Source organism: Helobdella robusta, assembly GCF_000326865.2.
Source record: "Helobdella robusta unplaced genomic scaffold HELROscaffold_18, whole genome shotgun sequence".
Taxonomy (NCBI): domain Eukaryota; kingdom Metazoa; phylum Annelida; class Clitellata; order Rhynchobdellida; family Glossiphoniidae; genus Helobdella; species Helobdella robusta.
The window spans coordinates 216,729-237,317 of NW_008703981.1; the positions used below are offsets into that span (position 1 = coordinate 216,729).

The 20,589-nt window shown below is 34.0% G+C and overlaps 2 protein-coding genes across 2 annotated transcripts; both read right to left on the bottom strand.

Annotated features, from left to right (window-relative positions):
* Positions 1 to 587: 587 nt before the first annotated feature.
* Positions 588 to 3,961, bottom strand: HELRODRAFT_76483 (hypothetical protein; the record flags this gene model as incomplete). Its single annotated transcript, XM_009016239.1, has 9 exons — positions 588 to 759; positions 933 to 1,055; positions 1,352 to 1,450; positions 1,573 to 1,700; positions 1,987 to 2,116; positions 2,221 to 2,331; positions 2,464 to 2,737; positions 2,871 to 3,116; positions 3,736 to 3,961. Coding segments are annotated over 9 exons (1,509 nt in total), but the record flags the coding sequence as incomplete, so codon positions are not given.
* Positions 3,962 to 7,403: 3,442 nt separating this feature from the next.
* HELRODRAFT_110638 (hypothetical protein) lies at positions 7,404 to 19,118 on the bottom strand. The gene is made up of 16 exons (XM_009016240.1): positions 19,057 to 19,118; positions 15,936 to 16,009; positions 14,790 to 14,875; positions 13,800 to 13,850; positions 13,220 to 13,340; positions 12,473 to 12,564; positions 11,753 to 11,801; positions 11,368 to 11,462; positions 9,904 to 9,999; positions 9,677 to 9,751; positions 9,395 to 9,492; positions 8,836 to 8,944; positions 8,597 to 8,660; positions 8,317 to 8,424; positions 7,825 to 8,075; positions 7,404 to 7,763 (listed from the first exon to the last, which is right to left on the bottom strand). The coding sequence occupies exons 2-15, from the start codon at positions 15,982 to 15,984 to the stop codon at positions 8,035 to 8,037; spliced, it is 1,134 nt and encodes a 377-aa protein (XP_009014488.1). The 5' UTR covers positions 15,985 to 16,009; positions 19,057 to 19,118; the 3' UTR covers positions 7,404 to 7,763; positions 7,825 to 8,034.
* Positions 19,119 to 20,589: the final 1,471 nt, after the last annotated feature.

The following is a 20,589-nucleotide window of genomic DNA, read 5'->3' on the forward strand; positions in this document are numbered from 1 at the left end:
GATATCTCGCCTTCCTACTTCGTTTCAATTGTATCCGCAGGCCCGTAGATCAAGTTATAATGTTACATTGAGGTTTATTTCGTCAAGAAAGTTGAAAAATAATAAATTCAAAAAAAGGTAGGTGGAAAGGTTATTAAAGGCGTTTTGTTTTGACTCGATCGTGAGATATAACAGTGGAGGTATTATGTGAACTATATGAACAAGGTTCTCGTTGAATTCATGAATCGGATGTAAATTTTTGATATTGAGTCAAACAAATTTGCAAACAGATTTAACGTATTTGTTTGTTTGTGTCCATTTGTTAGTTTTCACTGATTACTCTTCGATTTTGCAATTTTTAATTCTATTCACCAACCAAAAAATTTATTAGGAAACTCAAATTCGAACAAATACAGTATTACAATTTAGCAGATTAAAGGTTCTTTTACCCAGGTTAAATTATGGAAGCTGATAGCAGCTACATTGGAAAAATATTAAGTTATCGTAATATTTTAAACAACAAAATATTTATTTTAAAATAACTATTTTACCACAAATTGTAATACCTTAAATACTACCCGCCATAATTTTTCTAATTTTTTCACAAGCTACTCATCACCAGACGGCCAGCCAATAGGAACGTCCTTGATATTTTCATCCAGCCAATCACTGAGAGGCTTGAAATATTTGAGGATGGATGAGGTCTTGAAGTCAGACTGTCCCGTCAACTCGCGCATCAACGCTCTCCATGGAACACTGTTTCCTTTTTTCAGCATGCGTCTGCGATTTGGGAACGTTAATAAGCCTTTAAGTCGGTTACGGTAGAGAAAATTGGCATTAATATTTATCACAAAAGCAGCAGGAATTAGTAATTTTCACATTATTTAAAAAATTTAAAAACATTTCATTTATTATTCATTATCCATTTAGTATGAAATGAACAAAAAACCCACCCGAGTTTTCGGCCGGCCTTCTTGGATCTGTAGAAGTCACAATTGTACAAGGGACCACGCTCTCCAGCCTCTCGGCATAGGGATTCGTAGAACTGGAACTGTCCGATGTAACTGAAAAAGTATCTGCAATTATGACGTAGGTGTCAGTGTGGTAGAACTAGCCTACTGCTGGGAAGTGTGAGAACGTTGGAAACTTAAACTTGCTAATCGTACAATTGTAAAAACGGCGTCGAAACATTTTTGAGCGGCAGGGACATTCAAACTGTTCTTCCTATTGTTCGTCACCATCACAGAGTGCAGTTGAAAATCATACATGTTTTTATTCTGTAGATCAAACAACTAACAAACGCAGCGGAAAATGTAAAATTGTGATTAGAGTGTATAAAAAAGTTCAAATTGGTTTGCATCAACGTTGAAACCTGCTGTAGGGCACATTGGCTGGCACGTGATGCTTGGCACCGGGATCAAAATCCGTGAACTTCCTGACTACTGGCGCGTTCAGTCCTTGATATTTTCGTCTGAAAATTTCAAGTTTTTATTCTTACTGATTAAACTTATCGAAAGCAACAAATCAGTTAACTGGGTATCGATAAACCGACCAACGATTGACAGCACAAATTAATTAACTCCACCTACTAACATCAATCTCCACCAATCATCGTTGTACTGATCTGGGGTGATGTCACCTCTGAATGCCCTGAACCTCCACTTATCGATAATGTAGCCGTACGGTATGAAGGCTAACTTTTCCAAGGCTCTCTCCATCAACTTGTTGATGCTTCTTTCTTTGGAGGGGGAATGTACAGGCATGTTTCAAATGAAACACTAACAAAAGAATCTTTGAAACTATTAAACAGAAGCGTAAAATATTTTGCAGCAATATAAATTAAGATAAGACAACATTATCAAAAATTCGTGAGTTTATAAATATCTCAAAATTAGACGTACGATATTGTACGTTTTTGTCCTTATCATCTGAGCTAAAATCTTTTCCGTTTTCATCATCATTGTCATCATGTCCTACTTGTTGAACATCGTCATTTCCGGTGATGACATCATCATTTTGAGTGACGCCATCTTCATCGTCATCACTACTCAGTCCTACACTCTTCAAATGTTTGGAAGTGGTGGTTGAGAGACCGATCGTGTCGCCAACCGCCTCATGAAATGCTGAATTTGCCCCACTGTGATTAAAAATTCATATTTCTATTAAAAAAATTTAAAAATACAAACAGATTTTTATTTATTTTTTATTTATGTATTCATTATAGTAACTCAAGCGACAAACTTTGTGAATATTCTGGGCAGGTGTTGGTACTCCATGAAGTAGACGACGTGTCCCATTTCATGGTGCACGGTGTGGAAGTCATCTTCAACGACCTGCGCACACATTTTGATGCTGCCAAGTGGCGTGAGCGTCGAGCCAGCATTCAGAGCAGTTTTCAGAAAAAACATTAATGACATTGTAGATTCATTTGAATTTAGTAAACTTTGATATAGTGATATCTTATCAACCCATAACAACACCTACCGATAATCATCCTTGCGGACCATATCGAAGGCGGAGGCATGGCAGACCATCTTGACGTTCGGGTCGGCTGGCCTCTGCACCACAGACTCCTTCCAGAAAATGGCAGTCATCGGTTGGAAGCCCATTGAAGTGAAGAACTCCTCTGCAACTTTGAACATCTTATGAACGGTGAAGTTTTTCTTCTTCATGACGGAAGTGAGGTCAGTGGGAGGAGCACCGGGAAATGGAAGGACGAGGTCAAGGATGTTAGTCCAGTGTTGGCAAAATATGTTTCCTGTTTTATGTTTTTGTTTTTTATTTAGTTTTCATAAAATCATTTAAGAATTAAAACAAATTTTATAATTTGATTAAAATCTTAAAGCTTTTAAAAATTTAAAAATATATATGTGTATATAAAAACTATTGACCTAGTATATGAGCTGGAATGTATCCATCAGGCTCAAATTTATTAATTTCTTCCGCAACTTCACCAAACTTGGTAGTAGAACTGGAGCTGTTTTTTTTTATGTAGAAATCGTACAACTTCTTCCTTACGAATGCATGCAACTTTCTGTAGAGCGGCATTATTTCGGCCATCAGAGCATCCATGCTCGACTCGATGCCAGCGTCATCGTAGTCGCCCAACTTCCAGACAACGCTCGCGTCCTTATAACCTTGGTAGGATTGCCAGCGAAGAATTCATTTTTTAGTTATAATTACAACAACAATTTTTAATGAAAAAACATTAATATATTTTCTTTTGATAAGTTTTTTGCCACGCTCTCACGGTTTAGTACGGTGAAAAAAAAGTTAAAAGGGTATGAAGTTTCAGAAAAAAATCTTAAGGAAGATGTGTGGGACCGAAATGTTGATGCTTGAAAAAAATCTTAATAAAACAATTTTTAAAAAAAATTTTAGTAATTAATCTGCTGTAGTGAAAGAATGCAAAAATATTTTTCAAGTTTGTGTGAATCTGTGGAAAATATGATGTACAAAGCGCAGATGCAAATTAGGTTTGATCTGTTTCAGGGTGTTCCGAAGATTTGAATGAAGCCCGTTCCGAACACTAAAGAGTAAGATTTAAAAAGAAGAGGAAAAATAAAATGAGTGAATTCGCTTTCTGTAGAGCGGACAAGCAGTTTCTATTTTAAACAGATTGTTCTTCGGAATTTAGAATGACGACGATGATTGGTTTAAATTTTCAACTAATTTAATTATTGTCTTACTATTTGTAAATCGAGCATATGTTATTTTTGGTAAATTATTTTTGAATGTTAAAAAATACGTCATGACCATTTTCTTGGGCACACTTGTTGAGCAGCTGGACCATCTCACTGAACTCCTCCTTCACCGCACGACCAGCATTGTTGTGCCAGCCAAGCCACGCCCACAACAACTCATTGTAATCACGTGATTGGCTCATGACGTCAACGATGCCAGGCTCAAGGGCATACGATTGGTTGTTGATCGGATTGATGATCGTGGCCGTAGCGTCCTTCTCGGACATTGACACGAGAACATCTTTCAGACGCCTGAAGATTTTAACTGACTATAATAATCGTCAAATTAATATTAATAGTCATCTTCCTTTATACAAACATCAGTCAAAAATTCAAACTTCATGACTGTTTCATATTCGAAAAAAAATTTGCGAATAAATGTAATTTAAGTATACTTATAAAGTCAAATGAATTTATAAATATCTAAATACTTTAACCAAGCATTAACTTTGGTCAACAAGTTCAACGCCCCAGCTTACGTATTGAGATTAGCGTCAGTGGAGGTGAGGGCAGAATCAATGGAGTACCTCTGAAGCACTCTTGCATAAATTCTCAAATTTTCACAACTTTTAAAGGTCTGGTTGAACTTTTCAGCCAGTTGTTTTGCTTCCGATCCAATCCTTCGAGACCAAACTTTGAAAATGTTAGAAGATGCCTTGTACTGTTTTATGGCAGCAGTTTTATTTATTTCTCATTCACCAGTTTGTCATTCATCGTCATAACATTTAGATGTTCTTAATGCAAATATTATAAATAACTCAACATGCTTTTGAATTTCATGTTAACAAAAATTTTGTTCCTTAGAATATAACACATCACAAACCTATCAATCAATATACTTACCGTGAAATATTTAAAAATCAATTAAATCACACGTAAGTGTTAACACATTGCGTTTACGTTCACTTTATTCGCATAATTCTACAGTTGTACAAGTTTTAAACACATATTCTACTTATGATTGAAGACAGATTTGAAAATTATTTTGGAGAGGACTTAACAAGAGAAAATTATAGTTGAATTGAATTTCGAACTATTCATCATAACAAATTTACTGGTGACACTAAATAATTTAACAAAAGAAGAGAATATTCACAATATCAATTAGCCATATCGATTGGAAATCGATTTAAAATTTCATTTCTATTGAAAACATTCAATATTATATTGGTATTTATATTTATTATAGATAAATTTGGTATTTATTATAAATGTATTTAATGTCATAATTATTATTATTATGAATAAATTCTTACCAGCTCTATAGTTTCATCTGTGAAGTTGATCTGCATATTGTAGTTGTTCAACTCGTTCTCAGTCGTGAAATTTTTATGTTCTTCATTCGTCCTCTTCAACCACTCCGCCAGCTGTCTTTCCACTTTCATACATTCCAGCTCTGTGTTTGATTGAAAGGTTGTCTCAATTATTATTCATTACAATGTCTACTGGAACGATTTGTTGAAGGAATCAAATGAATGAGTATGAGAATTTCAGGAAATGTATCTAGACTAGACCAAGACACGGCGACCAGGCCCGGCAACGTTGGCAACCGCCTATGGCGACACTCAACAAGTTGCAAAAATTTTTAAATTTTGTATTATTTTTTGAGACAAATTTCAGATTAAAAATTTTTTCTTCTGTGACATGATCAGCTAAACATTTTTTAAAGTCTAATGGTTATTTTTTGCATCATTATGTTCTGGTGTTGCAGACAAATATGAACGTTCAAAATCTCTCGTCTTGACGAGTTGAATCATTCAAATGGGGCAAATGGGTATAGCTAGTTTATTAATATTTTAAAAATTTCATACTTTTAATCGTTTAAAACTATCAATAAAACAATAAAACAAAATGACTACGATGAAGATAACGGTGGTCGTCGACGTTTTTGTAGTAGTGGCTGGTTGTCGCTGTCGCCAGTGTTTCAATGTTGGTAGTTAACATTCCAGCGATGATGAATGAGAATAGTGATAATAAAAATGATGACGATGACGATGATAACAGTTTCATTGTCGGCGATGTTGGAGTAGTTCTTCAATTGGTTGCAAAAAAAATTTTCTCATGACTTGCCAGTTGGTTACTAACTAAATCGATAAGACTTAATATACATCGTTAATAATTAATATTAAAAAACATAATCAACCAAGCAATTAGTTTAAATGAATTTAAATAATTAACTAGAAAATAAAACTTTTAGTTGCTCAATCAGTAACTGAAAATCTAAGTCTATACTTTATTTAAACTTTAAGTTGACAAACCAAGATGATATTTATAGAAACAAAAAAGAACAAATAAGTTAGTACTTATGAAATAAGATATTTTTTGTGATATGCGATGATGTTATGTATGTGATGTGATGTGATAATGCAATGTAATATGATGAGCTATGATAAAATGATGATCAGATGTTGTGTGATGAACATACGGTAGAAAACTACAACAACATGTCACCATGCTGGCAGGCTGGTGTTCTTCATTCAATTTTAAATTATCGTGAACGTATTAATAATTTTTATAAGTGTATATATATATATATATATATATATATATATATATATATATCTGTGTGTGTGTGTGTGTGTGTTTATACACACGCACGCACGCACGCACGCACACACACACACACACACACGAACACACACACATATATACCTATATATGCGAGTTATATGAATTCTACCTATTTGTTGGCCTATCTGTATCATGAATTTGGATAATAAGTTTCATTAAATTTTCATGATGAAGTTGGATAATAATTCTATTTTTAAAAAGTTGAAAAATTTTCAGAAAATTCTAGTAAAAAAAATTTGAAAAGACAAACTTTAAATTGATTAATGCCAACAATTCGGTAGAATTCATACAATACTTAACAAAATACGGTCTCATTAGTCCTTTCAACATATTAATATGTTTATATAATATGTACATATTTTGAGTGTTTCATGTATATGCACGTAAATATAGATAATTCAACAGTGTGGTTTGTTTCATTGATTGCTTCAAAGTAAAATACCTTAAAAATACACTTTTTTGATAAAAATAACAAAATTAAATATGTTTTGAAAATTTAATAATATCCAATTTTGTTTTTTTTGTAAAATGAACTTCACGGAAACAATAGTATATTATTATTATTGTTATTAATGTTATTATTATTGTTGTGACAACATCAGTGACGTCACCCAATCATAACAACCAGTGCGGGCAGCTTCCAGATGGTATGACGTAGGCTTGGGTGGTTGATAAACGGTGATAACTATTTTTATTTTTTTATTGTGTTTTTATTTTTTTTTATTTTTACTTCTTGTGAAATGTTCGTCTTGCGAATTTAAAGAAAGCACAGATGAGTTTTTATAAACTGCGCTAGATAAATACAAATTGGATGATTAATTGATCGACTGATTGATTTATTGATTAATGAATTGATTGATTGATTGTTCGATCGATTGATTGATTATAATTGTTTGATTGATCGATTGATTGATCGATCCATTGATTGATTGATCGATTGATAATTTAATTGTTTGATTGATTTATTGAACATAACGACTCAATAGCTAACGTCTCAAGATTCTGGCAGGTCAAGTGGTTACTATTACTATACTATTCAATTATTATCTCGTGTAATTCAATTTCAATGATTTTCTCATATTGTTAACAAGTGATTGTCTAACAACAATATAATTGTATACATATTTATTCACATCATTAATCATTTTATTAATTTTGTACAAAAATACTAACACTGTAGAATATTTACATGATTGTTAGTTATTTAGCAGTTAGATCAGCAATAACAAAAAAATAAACAAACGAACGAACGAACGAACGAACAATAACAATAATCCCAACCAACCAACTAACTAAAAATCAATCGTTGATTAAGATATAAAAATATTCCTAAAACACACAAAAACACACACACAACACACGCACGCACGCACACGCGCACATAATTTGTGTAATAAGGCTTATACTGGATAACAATAGGGATGATGATGAATAGGGATGATGATGACGACGACGACGACGATGATGATGCAATAATGACGATGATACAATGATGATGATATATTCGCATTTCTGACAGTCACATAATCCATATATATATATATATATATATATATATATATATATATATATACTATAAATATAACACCGAAATATATTTTTATTTATGCCATGTACTTTTATACATTTGCAAATAATATAATATTATTATTATGCTTGCAATTATCGTTATATATATATATATATATTTAAATATTATTATTTTTATTGATTATTTTTATTCATTTATTTATTTATTCACTCATTCTATAATCTTTTTTCTTTTCATCTCCTCTATATCACCTTGAAAGAAAGAATAATGGTGAGGTTAGGTGATGATTTTATCATTTTGTCATTACCATCATCGCCATCATCATCATCATTGCCATCATCATCACCATCATCATCATCATCATCATTGCCACCACCATCATCATCATCACCATTACCATCATCATCATCATCATCATCATCACTGTTTATTCATCACCGTCATCTCCATCATCACCATCATAGCCACCATCATCGTCGTCATCATAACCACCTTGGTTGTATTTGAGTAGTTGTCTCAGTACTTCATCGGTGTGTTCTCCAAGGAGGGGGGGAGGGTTTTGGAGGGCCAGTCTGACGTCATCGTACTGGACGGGAGGAGCTGATTGGATGGTTGAACGAACCAATAGATGGATAGATATTATCCAATAGGTAGATGAATGGATGGATGAGTGGTTAGATGAGTGGTGGATGGATGAATTGATAGACAGACGGATTAATGATAAATGAATAAAAGAAGGAACAGTAATAATAATAATAATAATTGCACCAACCAGCAACTTTGATCGTTCCAACAGAAGAGTGATCCATAGCTTGAATCATGTGATTGTGACAAACCTTTGTGAATGACGAAAGAGTTCATTAGTATCCTCATCATCTTCATCATCATATCATCGTCACTACCCTCCATATCATCATCATCACATCTTCACAACACCATCCACATCATTATCAGCATCGCCATCACCATCATCATCTACATCATCACCATCATCATCATCACCATCACTACCTGAGGATCTTGGAAGGCTTCTTTGATGCTATTTATAGGACCGTATGGAAATTCTGCCTGCGTTTTTTTGAAATACTCCACCCAGAACTGTCTTGTTTGTGAGGCGAATCTTTTTGAAAAAAAAAAAACAAAAAATAATTTCGAAATTTTTAAAATGTTAATTAGTATTAATAAAAACACAAAAAATAATGTATGATACTAAAAATTTGAAATACTTATTTCAGAAATCATCATGATTAACCTCTATCTTTTAATCGATTCATCGAATCAAATTTTGTACAACTAATCAGTCGGTAATATTTCAATTTAAAAAAAAAGACACAAGTGACGAGGTGGCCTGGTTCGAATCTCCCTGACTTCTTCATACGTCTGTGCAGTGTTGTGTCTGACCGTTTGCGTACAATAACGTAACATGGGCTGGCGTGAATTTATTGTAGTGCAGAAAGTTAAAAAAACTTCTCATTTTAGAGAAGAAGTTGAAGTGGGCAGCCATGTTTTTTTGGGGACAAATTAAAAAAAAAATAAAAAAAGAAAAAAAAGAATGATAAAAGCGAGAAACTTCTTAGTGAATATATCATTCAGTTCCTTCCTGTTTGCCACACGTTTGGCATTGCTAGAAAATTTGTCGTCTTTCGGCAAATGGCTGAGGTTCAAAATCTGATTGTGTGGTAGAGCGGTTTATAATGTGTTGAGTGATGAATTGAATTGTAAAAAAAATAGGAAAAACTTTTTCATTAATTCGTTTATAATTTTTCTAAATTTAATAATTAGTTATTGTGGTTAGAGAGAAGTGCGTGATAGATGCACTAAGCGCTGAAACGACTGAAGTAAGAGAAGTTACCTCACATAATTCTTCGAATTGGTCATTGTTGCCTGCGCCTATTATGAAGTAGCCATTGTCTTTTGTTTTGAAGGACTGGTTGAAATGAAATATTATTAATAAACTAAAACACGCATCAACAAGACCACAGCACTTTTATCTCTCATCATCCTATTTATAGTCCTTATTATATGATAGTATACGATTATCATTATAAGAATTTAAGACAAACCGATCACCCAGCAAACCTGATATGGAACAATACTCGGATGACCCGACCCCATCCTCTTGGCATCCTGACCACAGTTCAACCAGTTGGAAGCTATGTGCGTCAGTGAAGCTACCTTCAGGCCAAAAGTTCAAAACGTTAAAAATCTAAATCAAGTCCAATAAAAAAAATTAATCCTATTACATTGTCGAAGGTAGCAATAAATATTTACATGATTGTGCTTAAAAATATAAATTTCTCTCTTTTCCCTACATCACATTTTTTGTCTTTGCCCTCTCCCTTTATTTCTCTTTCGTTTGTTTCTTTTTGTTTTCCAACTCTTCCTTTTGATCACCCAAAAACCTATCACCTATCGATCGGCAGAAGCAACCATGCTGCAAACACACACTCATAAGCAAACACACATACAGTCATAGACAAAAACACAAAAACACACACACACATAAACAAACAAGTACATTCACACATTCACAAACAAACACTTCTTCACATTCACAACAAATGCAAACAAACAAATGAAAGAACCGCATGAAGTTCAGCGAGCCAGACAGAAAAATTGGACGATTGAAAATTTAATTGAGCGAACAATTGCCTCCTGAAATCTTTTCATCTGGGCGTTTGATCAATCAAACAAACAAACAAACATCGGTACGAAAATACAAACATTTTTTTACAAACAAACATTTGTATCCAAATAGAAACATTTGTATTCACACACAAACATTTGTATTCACATATAAACATTTGTATCCACATACAGACATTTTTATCAACATACAAATATTTGTATTCACATACAAACATACACATCATAATAAAAAATTTGAATATTTATTAAAGAAAAGTTAAAAAGTTATCAAATAATCGAAAAACAGGTGAGCAAGGAAGATTCAAAATAAAATTCTCCCATGAATCAAACCAGCTCAACACCGAAAATAATTATACATCTTCATGCAATTATAAAACATTCAACCAGCCAAAGCCGACAAACTAAAGGTACATACACAAACATACAACCATATACAGACACAGGCAGACATACAAACAAACACACACCATTATCAACACATTCGTTAATTAACGCAACACATTAACATTCCCATTTTTGCATTTCAATCAGAAGTATCACTAATGATGATACAGATATCATGCATGATATAAAGCGTGGATAAGGGTTGGCTATCCACAAGTTTATCTTTTTTAGTTATCCTTTAAATAAATAAATATATAGGAAATAAATATATCGGATCGACTTTGTGCCTATAATGAACAAGAATCTTGGACAAGAACTTTTTTGCGTTTGAACCCGGTGATTGCAACACAACACCTGGCGTCCTTAACCACTACACCACGCGACAGCTCATAGATACATATACTAGATTACATTTTCATCAAATAAAAATTAATATAAATGTTTGTATTTTTCCGTATAAAAAATAATACAAGTAAAATACAATTTGTGTAGCCTTAAATGAGCAAAGACCTGTGTATTGAGAAGGCTGCAGTGTATGTGTATGCCGGTGTTTCGTTCGTTTCTATATAAGAGGGAGGCCAGGATGGATGATACTGCATACTGACCTGGTTGTGATGATGATGATAAAGATTGTGTGGTGCTGATGATGATTGTGTGGTGATGATGATGGTAGTGTGGTGATGATGATGGTGATAATGGTGGAAATGTGGTAATGATGTTGGTTTGGTGTGGTGGTGATGATGACGATGATAGTGTGGTGATGATGATGTGATGATGAGGATGATGCTAGAGATTTAAATGTCTGATAATGATGACGACGACAATGATGATGATCGCGATGATGATGATGACGATGATGATAACGATGACGATTATGATGAAATAAAAGACTGACCAGTATGCAGGTCAGTTAGAGCAACTCCCGTCCTACACGGATCGCCATCCTGATAGTGATGTTGGGGTATAATAATAATAATATAAAAATAATAATAATAACAATAATTTTCATAATAATTATTTTCACAAGAAAGTCGATCAAAAATTTTTCTTTATATTTCAATTATTGTAGTTCGTAGCTACTGATATACTAATGTGTATATCATCTGAAATATTGTTGAATATCATCATCGTTTATCATATATCATTTTCACAACCAATCTTCATCACCATTACCATCATCATTATCATTGTTACTCTTTTCATCACTATCATTGTTACTATCTTTATCAGTATCATTGTTACTATCTTCATCAGTATCATATCATGAGCCTATAATACATTATTTCTCAGTGAATCGCTCGTTTTGAATCTATTTTTTGGATATAAACAACATTTTTGGAGCGCTCTGGCTTCTGCATTTCATAAGTTAAAACGAGGCTGTTGTTGCTGTTGTTGTTGTTGCTGTTGTTGTTGTTGATGATGGTGATGATGACTATGATAAAGCTGAAAATGATGATGAGGATGAAATTAAGGATTACGATATCATTATCATCATCAGTAATAACAACGTCATCATTATCATTATTTTCATCTGCACTGAAAACCTCAACATTATCATCATCATAAGTATCATCCCCATCGATATCACTATCATCATCGTGGTCAACGTCATCACCTCGGGTCCAGTTATGTACATGAGGCCTCCGAGGGCAGTGGCAATGAGGTCGTACCCCCCTCTGTGCTTGTAGGGACCCGATGGTCCAAACCCTTATCAAAATAAATAAATGAAATGATGAAAGGATTGGGTAAAGTGAATGGTGTATAGAGAGAGAGAGAGAGAGAGAGAGAGAGAGAGAGAGAGAGAGAGAGAGAGAGAGAGAGAGTACATCTGTATTTGTATATGAATGATTGTGCTTCTGTATATAGTCACGCCTTTGCATGTGTTTGTTTCTACGAGTGTAAATTGTGTGTCCGCTTGTATGTGCTTGAATGTATGTATGTGCGCGTGTGTACGTGCGTTTATATGTTTGCATGTGTGTGTGTGTGTGTGTTTTTGTTTTTTTGCGTTGAAATTTATACGAGAAGATAATTTGATGAAAATATTATGAAAATATTTCGTTTCAGGAAGCCATAAATAAGTAGTACTCATCGCTCGTGGGAAACTTTGAGGAATAATTAAGAAGTTTAATTTGTGAGAAGAAGATGAAAAAGAAAACAACTAGAATGAAGCTGTTAATGAAGAAGATGATGGTGATGATGAAGATGATGAGGATGATAAAGATGAGGATGATGATGATGATGAGGATGATGAAGGTAATGAGGATCAAACTGATAATAACGGCCATGGTGATAATGAAATTTGTAATAATGATAGTTTGGAGACAATGATGACGATGGTGAGTAGAGTTCAGTAACAATTAACCGGTGATGGAGCAGTAGATTATCTTCGAGTTGACCTTCTTCAAGTCTTCATAGCCGAGCTGGTACTCATCAAGTTTGTTCGGTACGTAGTTCTCTATGAATACGTCACTCATACTCGCTAGCTGGTGATGATGATGGTGAAGATGAGGGTGATGGAAGTGAGGATGATGAAGATGATGGTGATGGAAGTGATGATGATGAAAATGATGGTGATGAAAATGAAGGTGATGAAAAGGAAGATGATGAAGATGATGATGATGGTGATAGATATGAGGATGATGAAGATGATGGTGATGGAAGTAAGGATGGTAAAGATGATGGTGATGGAAGTGAGGATGATGAAGATGATGACGGAAGTAAAGTGATGATGGTGAAGATGATGGTGATAGAAGTGAGGATAATGAAAATGATGATGAAAGTGAGAATGGTGAAGATGATGATGGCGACGATAATTGACGGTGTGGTTAATAAATGAAGATAACTCAATGATGAAACACAAATAATTATAATATTTTATTACGACAAAATGATGTCACGATTGAGTTATGACGTCATAATGACGTAAAAAAAAGTTCAGAGACCTGCCTAATTATTTGGCTTCCTTCTTTCGTTTTCATGTCAACACAAACGCTCTGTTAATGATTTTGTTGTTGTTGATGTTGTTGATGGTAGTGGTGATATTGTTGTTGAAGTTGTTGTTGCTGTTGTTGATGATATTAATGCGTCATTCAATTTGCTCATATTAGAGTTAACGTTATTGAAATTGTTGTTGTTGTCATTGATGTTGTAAATAAAAATAATTTTGATATTGGGCTACATTCACTGCAACTTATATTAACACTGTTACTACTACTACTACTACTACTACTACTACTACTACTACTACTACTACTACTACTACTACTACTACTACTACTACTACCACGACTACTACTACTGCCACTACTACTATCACTACTACTACTGCCACTACTACTACAACTACAACAACAACAACAACTACTACTACTACTACTTTTATTCATTCTACAGCAAACAACACAGGACTTAGGACGTTGGCATCGCATCATAGAGATTACCTCACTTAGTTTTGATTAACTTTAAACTGCCTTCCATAAGTTTAGAATGCTGCCATGTAGCTCATAAGCATGCACTTGACATACATACAAAACGCGTATACAAATGTGTATACACACACTTTGTACATACACACACGCACACAACACAAACAGTCATACACACGTGGTTAACGCGTTGAAGCATCATACACATGCATATCTTTTAGAAACATTGTTGCAACACGTATGTATATACGATCAAAGCCAAAAACGTCAACAGCTTTCGAACCAAGTCTTTACGCCTTTTAGAGGAAAGCTTATTACAAGTCGGACTAAATTGGAGTTAAGTCAGTTAGTTATTAGCGGTCTGATCATCATCGTTAACGTCATCTTTATCCTAATTGTCATCATCTTCCCCACCGTCATCATAAATTAAAATTTTTAATTTATTCAGATGATTTGCAAACAAATTTAAAAAATGCTCTCCCATAAAAAGTACAATTTGAGGTTTACCTTTTTGTTCCTGTTCACGGATAGGAAATAGGCACTTTCCTTGCCCACCCACGGAGGACCCCAGGATCTCGTGTCGTCACCCGTCTCTGTCAGTCAGTCAAGATGATGATGGTGATGACGATGATGATTTTGATAATGATGTTGACGTGATGATAGTGATGGCGGTGATGATGATAATAATGATGATGATGTTGATGATGATGTTGATGATGATGTTGACGTGATGATAGTAATGATGATGATGTTGATGATGATGTTGACGTGATGATAGTAATGATGATGATGTTGATGATGATAGTAATGATAATGATGATGTTGATGATGATGTTGATAATGATGATGATAATGTTGATAATGATGACGGTGGTGACGATGTTGATAACGATGTTGACGATAAGAGAGTCGAACATTAACAGAATGAAAATATGCTCTGTTGTGGTTGATGTAGAAGCAGGTTGAATATAGAAACAACATAGAAATAATTCGCGCGCTTCTATTACAGTGACATTCAACTAATTACTTTTGCTTTCAAGCGTTAACAAATTTCACCACAGAGAAATTTTCGAATGAACATTCTTCGAATGTTCTCTGCGTCTGTACATGCTAACAATCTAAATGAACCAGCGAGATGGTGATGATGAAAAACTTGATAACAACAGCAAGATGACGATGATAAAAACGATGGTGATGATGATGTTGAAAAGAGGACGACGACGACGACGATGATGATGATGACGACAATGATCATGATGATGATGATGAAAATGATCATGATGGTGGTGAGGATGAAAAAGATGACGACCTTTTAAGAGCATATCTTCCCTTCAACACCCATCAACAAACATCGCATCAAAACAAGCGAAAAATTCTCCCGAGAAAAACAAAAAAAAAAAATTCGTTAAGAATGACGTCAGAGTAAGGAACATAAAAAGAAAAACATTGAATTAGACGTTGAAGTTGCAAAGAACATTAGCCGGAACCAATCAAAATAGAGAAATAATTGATTGCGGCATGACGTAATAAACAACAACAACAACATTGTCATCATCACCTCCATCATCATCATCACCTCCATCATCATCATCATCATCATCATCATTACCATCATTATCACCATTATCATTATAATCATCATCATCATCAAACCTGGTTTCTCAATCTTTATAATCTCAGCTCCGAGATCTCCTAGAATCATCGTGCAGTATGGACCAGCAAGCACTCTGTGTGGTATGATGATGAAGATGGAGATGAAGGCGATGATGAAGACTACCACACCACACACACATCACACACACACACACACACACACACACACACACACACACATGTACTAAATGATTTTTTTTATTTTTTTTATTCAACGCTTCAGGTCAGGTCAGAAAAACTTTTAAAGAAATAATAAACCATATTTTTATTCAAAATTTGTTTATTTAAATTTATTTTTTAACTTTTAAACACAGAAATCATTCTTAAACGTTTAACTGCATGCCCAAGCAATGAGCAAATTTGTTTAACTTCACAAAAATCATAAAAAAAAATAAATATTGGGTAATTATTGATAATTGTTGGGTTAAATCAAATTCAAATAAATTTGAAAAAGTTTATTTAAAATAATAAAAAAAACAAATCAAATAAAAGATTTCTCAAAATGAAAATGAAAAATCCGGGAAAGAATTTGTAAGCCCAAGAGAATTCCACGTTAGCATTGCGTGTACTATCTTATAGAGTTGGATTAGTCGGACGGAAGAGCATGCATGCCGACATCTTGCGATAGCTCGTGTAGCTTAAACGATTTTGCTTGTTTTTTTTTTCATGTTATATAAGCTTATGTGAACTTGATTGTGGTTGTTGTGAAAATCGACCTTTGTTTTTAACAGCGCAAATAAAACTGAGAGAATGAGATGAAATGAGATGAAATGAGATGAGAAGGATGACAACAGGGGAGGGAGAAGGAGGCTGATGGTGGTGGATTAAAAAATAATGGAAATATGGAGGTTGAATGACCACCATGATAATGACGATGTTGATCACGATGATGATGATGCTAATCACGATGATGATGACGAAGATAATAATGATGTGATGGTAATGACGTGAGGATGATGATGATGATGTGATGATGGCGATGATGATGAAATTTGTTTAGTTTTGTCTGATCAGAATTACACATACATGCAAACACACACATACACATACATACATGCAAACACACACATACAAATACATGCAAACACACATATACATACATACATGCAAACGCACACATACACATACATGCAAACACACACATACACATACATACATGCAAACACACACATGTACATACATACATGCAAACAGAATTATCGAATTACAATCTCAATTATTTCAACCTATACTTAAATGTGATGTAACATAAGTAATGTGTTTGTACAAGAATGTGTATGCATGTATTCAAGAGTGTGTGTGTGTGTGTGTATATATATACATGTGTATATGAATGTGTATGTATTTTTGTATTCATGAGTGTGTGTGTGTATGTGTATATATATATGTGTATATGAATGTGTGCATGTACGCATGTGTGTGTATGTACGTTTAACAAGATGGAAAGAATTAATTCACTGTATTTAGATATGCAAGCATGTGAGTGTTAATTTGCTGGTTTGCTGGAATATTTTGTCTAGTTTTGGTCTCGTGTGATGTTTGTTTGAACATGTTTGTATGTCTGATAGGTATGTATGTAAATGTGTGTATATCTATGTATGTATATGTGTGTTTTTGCATGTATGTGTGTATATGTGTGTGTTTGCATGTATGTATGTGTATGTGTGTGTTTGCATGTATGTGTATGTGTGTGTTTGCACGTATGTATGTATATGTGTGTGTTTGCACGTATGTATGTATGTGTGTGTTTGCATGTATGTATGTATATGTGTGTGTTTGCATGTATGTGTATGTGTGCGTGTATGTGTGAACGTTTTTGTGATTGAGTATTTGCGTGTTTGAAAATGTCCCTTTCACGTTCGTTTAATGATGGGAATTTAATTCTTTTTGTGTTTGTTGGATGTCTGTTGTTTGTTCATCTGTTCGCTTGTTTTTCAGTGAACATCGCTTGCCTGTTGGTGGTTCGTTAAATTTAATTGAAATTTTTTTAAAACTCTCGATGGCTCCTTATTATCTTTTCATCATCCATGATATTATAATTTTTAAAATTGCAATTTAATTAATGATGATAATGATGACGAAATAGATGCTGATAATGATGTTGAAAATTACGATGATGATGATGACGATGGATAAAGTAATGATGATGATGATGATGATGATGATGATGATGATGATGATGATGATGATGATGATGATGATGATGATGAAAACGTTTCGATCAATCTAGCAGAGAATGAACGAAGAAAACCAGCCACACACTTCCATCCAAAAAAATCCATAAAAAAAATTGCGTGCTCGCTGATTGTGTACAATTTTGTACACGCCGTTTTCATACAAATGAGTATCGTATCATAATGCATCAAGGTGAGTATCGTAATGCAGCAAAATGAGTATCGTAATGCATCGAAATGAGTATTACATTGATTATTACGATTTTCATTAGATCGACGTTGATATTTCACGCTTGAGTGCCTGCCTGTACAAAGTGGCACTAAGCAAATAAACGTGCAAATCAAGCGTACATACACTGTACAATACGTCATTCGTTCGTTCGTTCGTTCGTTCATTCATTCATTCATTCATTCATTCAGTATTAATGAATTTTAGCATATTTGTTCATTTTTCATAGCAATATTGAAATAATATGGTAGATACACACATACATACAGACACACACAAACAAACAAACATAAATACATACAAATTTATACACACATTACAGTTATGCACAATCCTTATTGAGTATGCAAATAAAAACTATTCTTAAAAGAAAAGAAAGACAGAATGGCCTAAAAATGCTGGATCATTTAAACTTGGCACCTACTTAAAATATTCTAACCTGATGCATAGTGCATATGTACAAAAAAACAAATTGTAAGTACAACACACATATACACAACTCAGAACTCACACACACACACACACTAGCTACACATACACACACACATACACACACACGCCACACACACACATACACACATAAACAAGCAAACATATGCATCATGATCAGCACACGGATAGCATGTGATAGGCAGGGATGTGTTTGCATATGAACCAGGTCACTGCAACAACAACATTAACATAACCACAACAACATTAACATCAGACATGCACCAACCTGGTGACGTCGAGAACTCTGACTCCTTTCAGGGGTGCGAATTCTACTGAGGGTTTCTCCGTTGAGTAGTCTGTTTGTTCAATGTCAAGGTTAATTTATATCCATTTGTCAATTTTATAAAATGAGTCGTTACGCCAAAAAAAAGGCAGACAGTGCAATTTATGAATGCCTTTTTCTGAATCTCAGGTTAGTGCAGCTTACTGAATGGTTACTATGAGTAGCCACAGCAGCCACACCAACTTCAAAATGATTGACACCAACTTCAAAATGATTTACACCCACTTCAAAATGATTTACACCCACTTCAAAATGATTTACACCAACAAAAATAGTAACAACTACAGTAGCCAGCAGCAGCAAGAAACAACAATACCAACAGTAACAGAACAACAAAACAATTACCACATCAACTCCTAAAAAACCTTGAATCAACCAACAACCACAACGACCAACCACCTCAACCACAGACCTTTTTGCGCCATAGAATTAGCATTGCCATCATTACGACCACCTCCAACCACACCAGCCACGCCGGCCACAGCCGATCTATTGTTCCTTTGTAAATATTTTTTTAAAATATTTTTCACTAGTTTACTCGCCATCTTGTCGCTGTTGACGTGCTGGTAATGTTGTTGTACTTGCTGATGATGATGTTGTTGATGATGTGGATATTGTTGTTGTTGATGATGTAGATATTGTTGTTGTTGTTACAGGTTACTAATTTTTATCAGAAAGACGCAGATGTTTAGGTTGTTAATTTTCGGTTAAAACTCTGTTTTTTGACAGTGTGTGTAACGTTAATGTTTCTGTTAACGTTTTGTGTGGGGTTAACAATGTTCTTGCTGTTGTTGATATCGTCAGTGCTGTTGTGTTGGTGTTGTTTTAATTGTTGTCGTTGTCTATAAGGTTGTTGCTGCCTCTGATGTTGTTGCTTACTGTCTTGTTGTTGATGTTATTGATGTTTTGCTTAATGAAGCAGCTGTTTTTAACGGTGTCACTATGGTCTTTATTAACGAGGCTGTTATTATTGTTATTTATATTTTATGGAAGTTATATTCATAAAAAGATGGGTGGCAATAATCAGACAGAAATAATGAAGAGAAAAATATGCAAGTGTGAGTTTGCGTGGACAGCGAAAAATCTTCACGATGCTGTTGTTGTTTATTATTATTACTCTTTAAAAAGTTAGAATCGGGCAGACGCAGTAACTGTTACAACATGCAAGTTATTGTTGTTGTCATCGTCGTTAATGATGTTGTGACGGGGATCAATGTTTTCTATTTCTACTTTTTGAAGTTTGGATGAGTTTTGTTGAGATAAAAAAATGTTTTTGTCTTTTTTATATGTGTGCATGTTGTTACTGGCATGTATACATTTAGTTTTGAAGTGTTGTTGAATTTAATAATGTTTATTCGTAACTTACTATTCATGATTCATTTAGTGTAGTGTTGTTGTTTGTGTAATTTTTGCAATGTTTCTATGCTGTAGGAGAGATGGTTTTTCATTTTTTAAATTTTGATTATGTGAATTTTG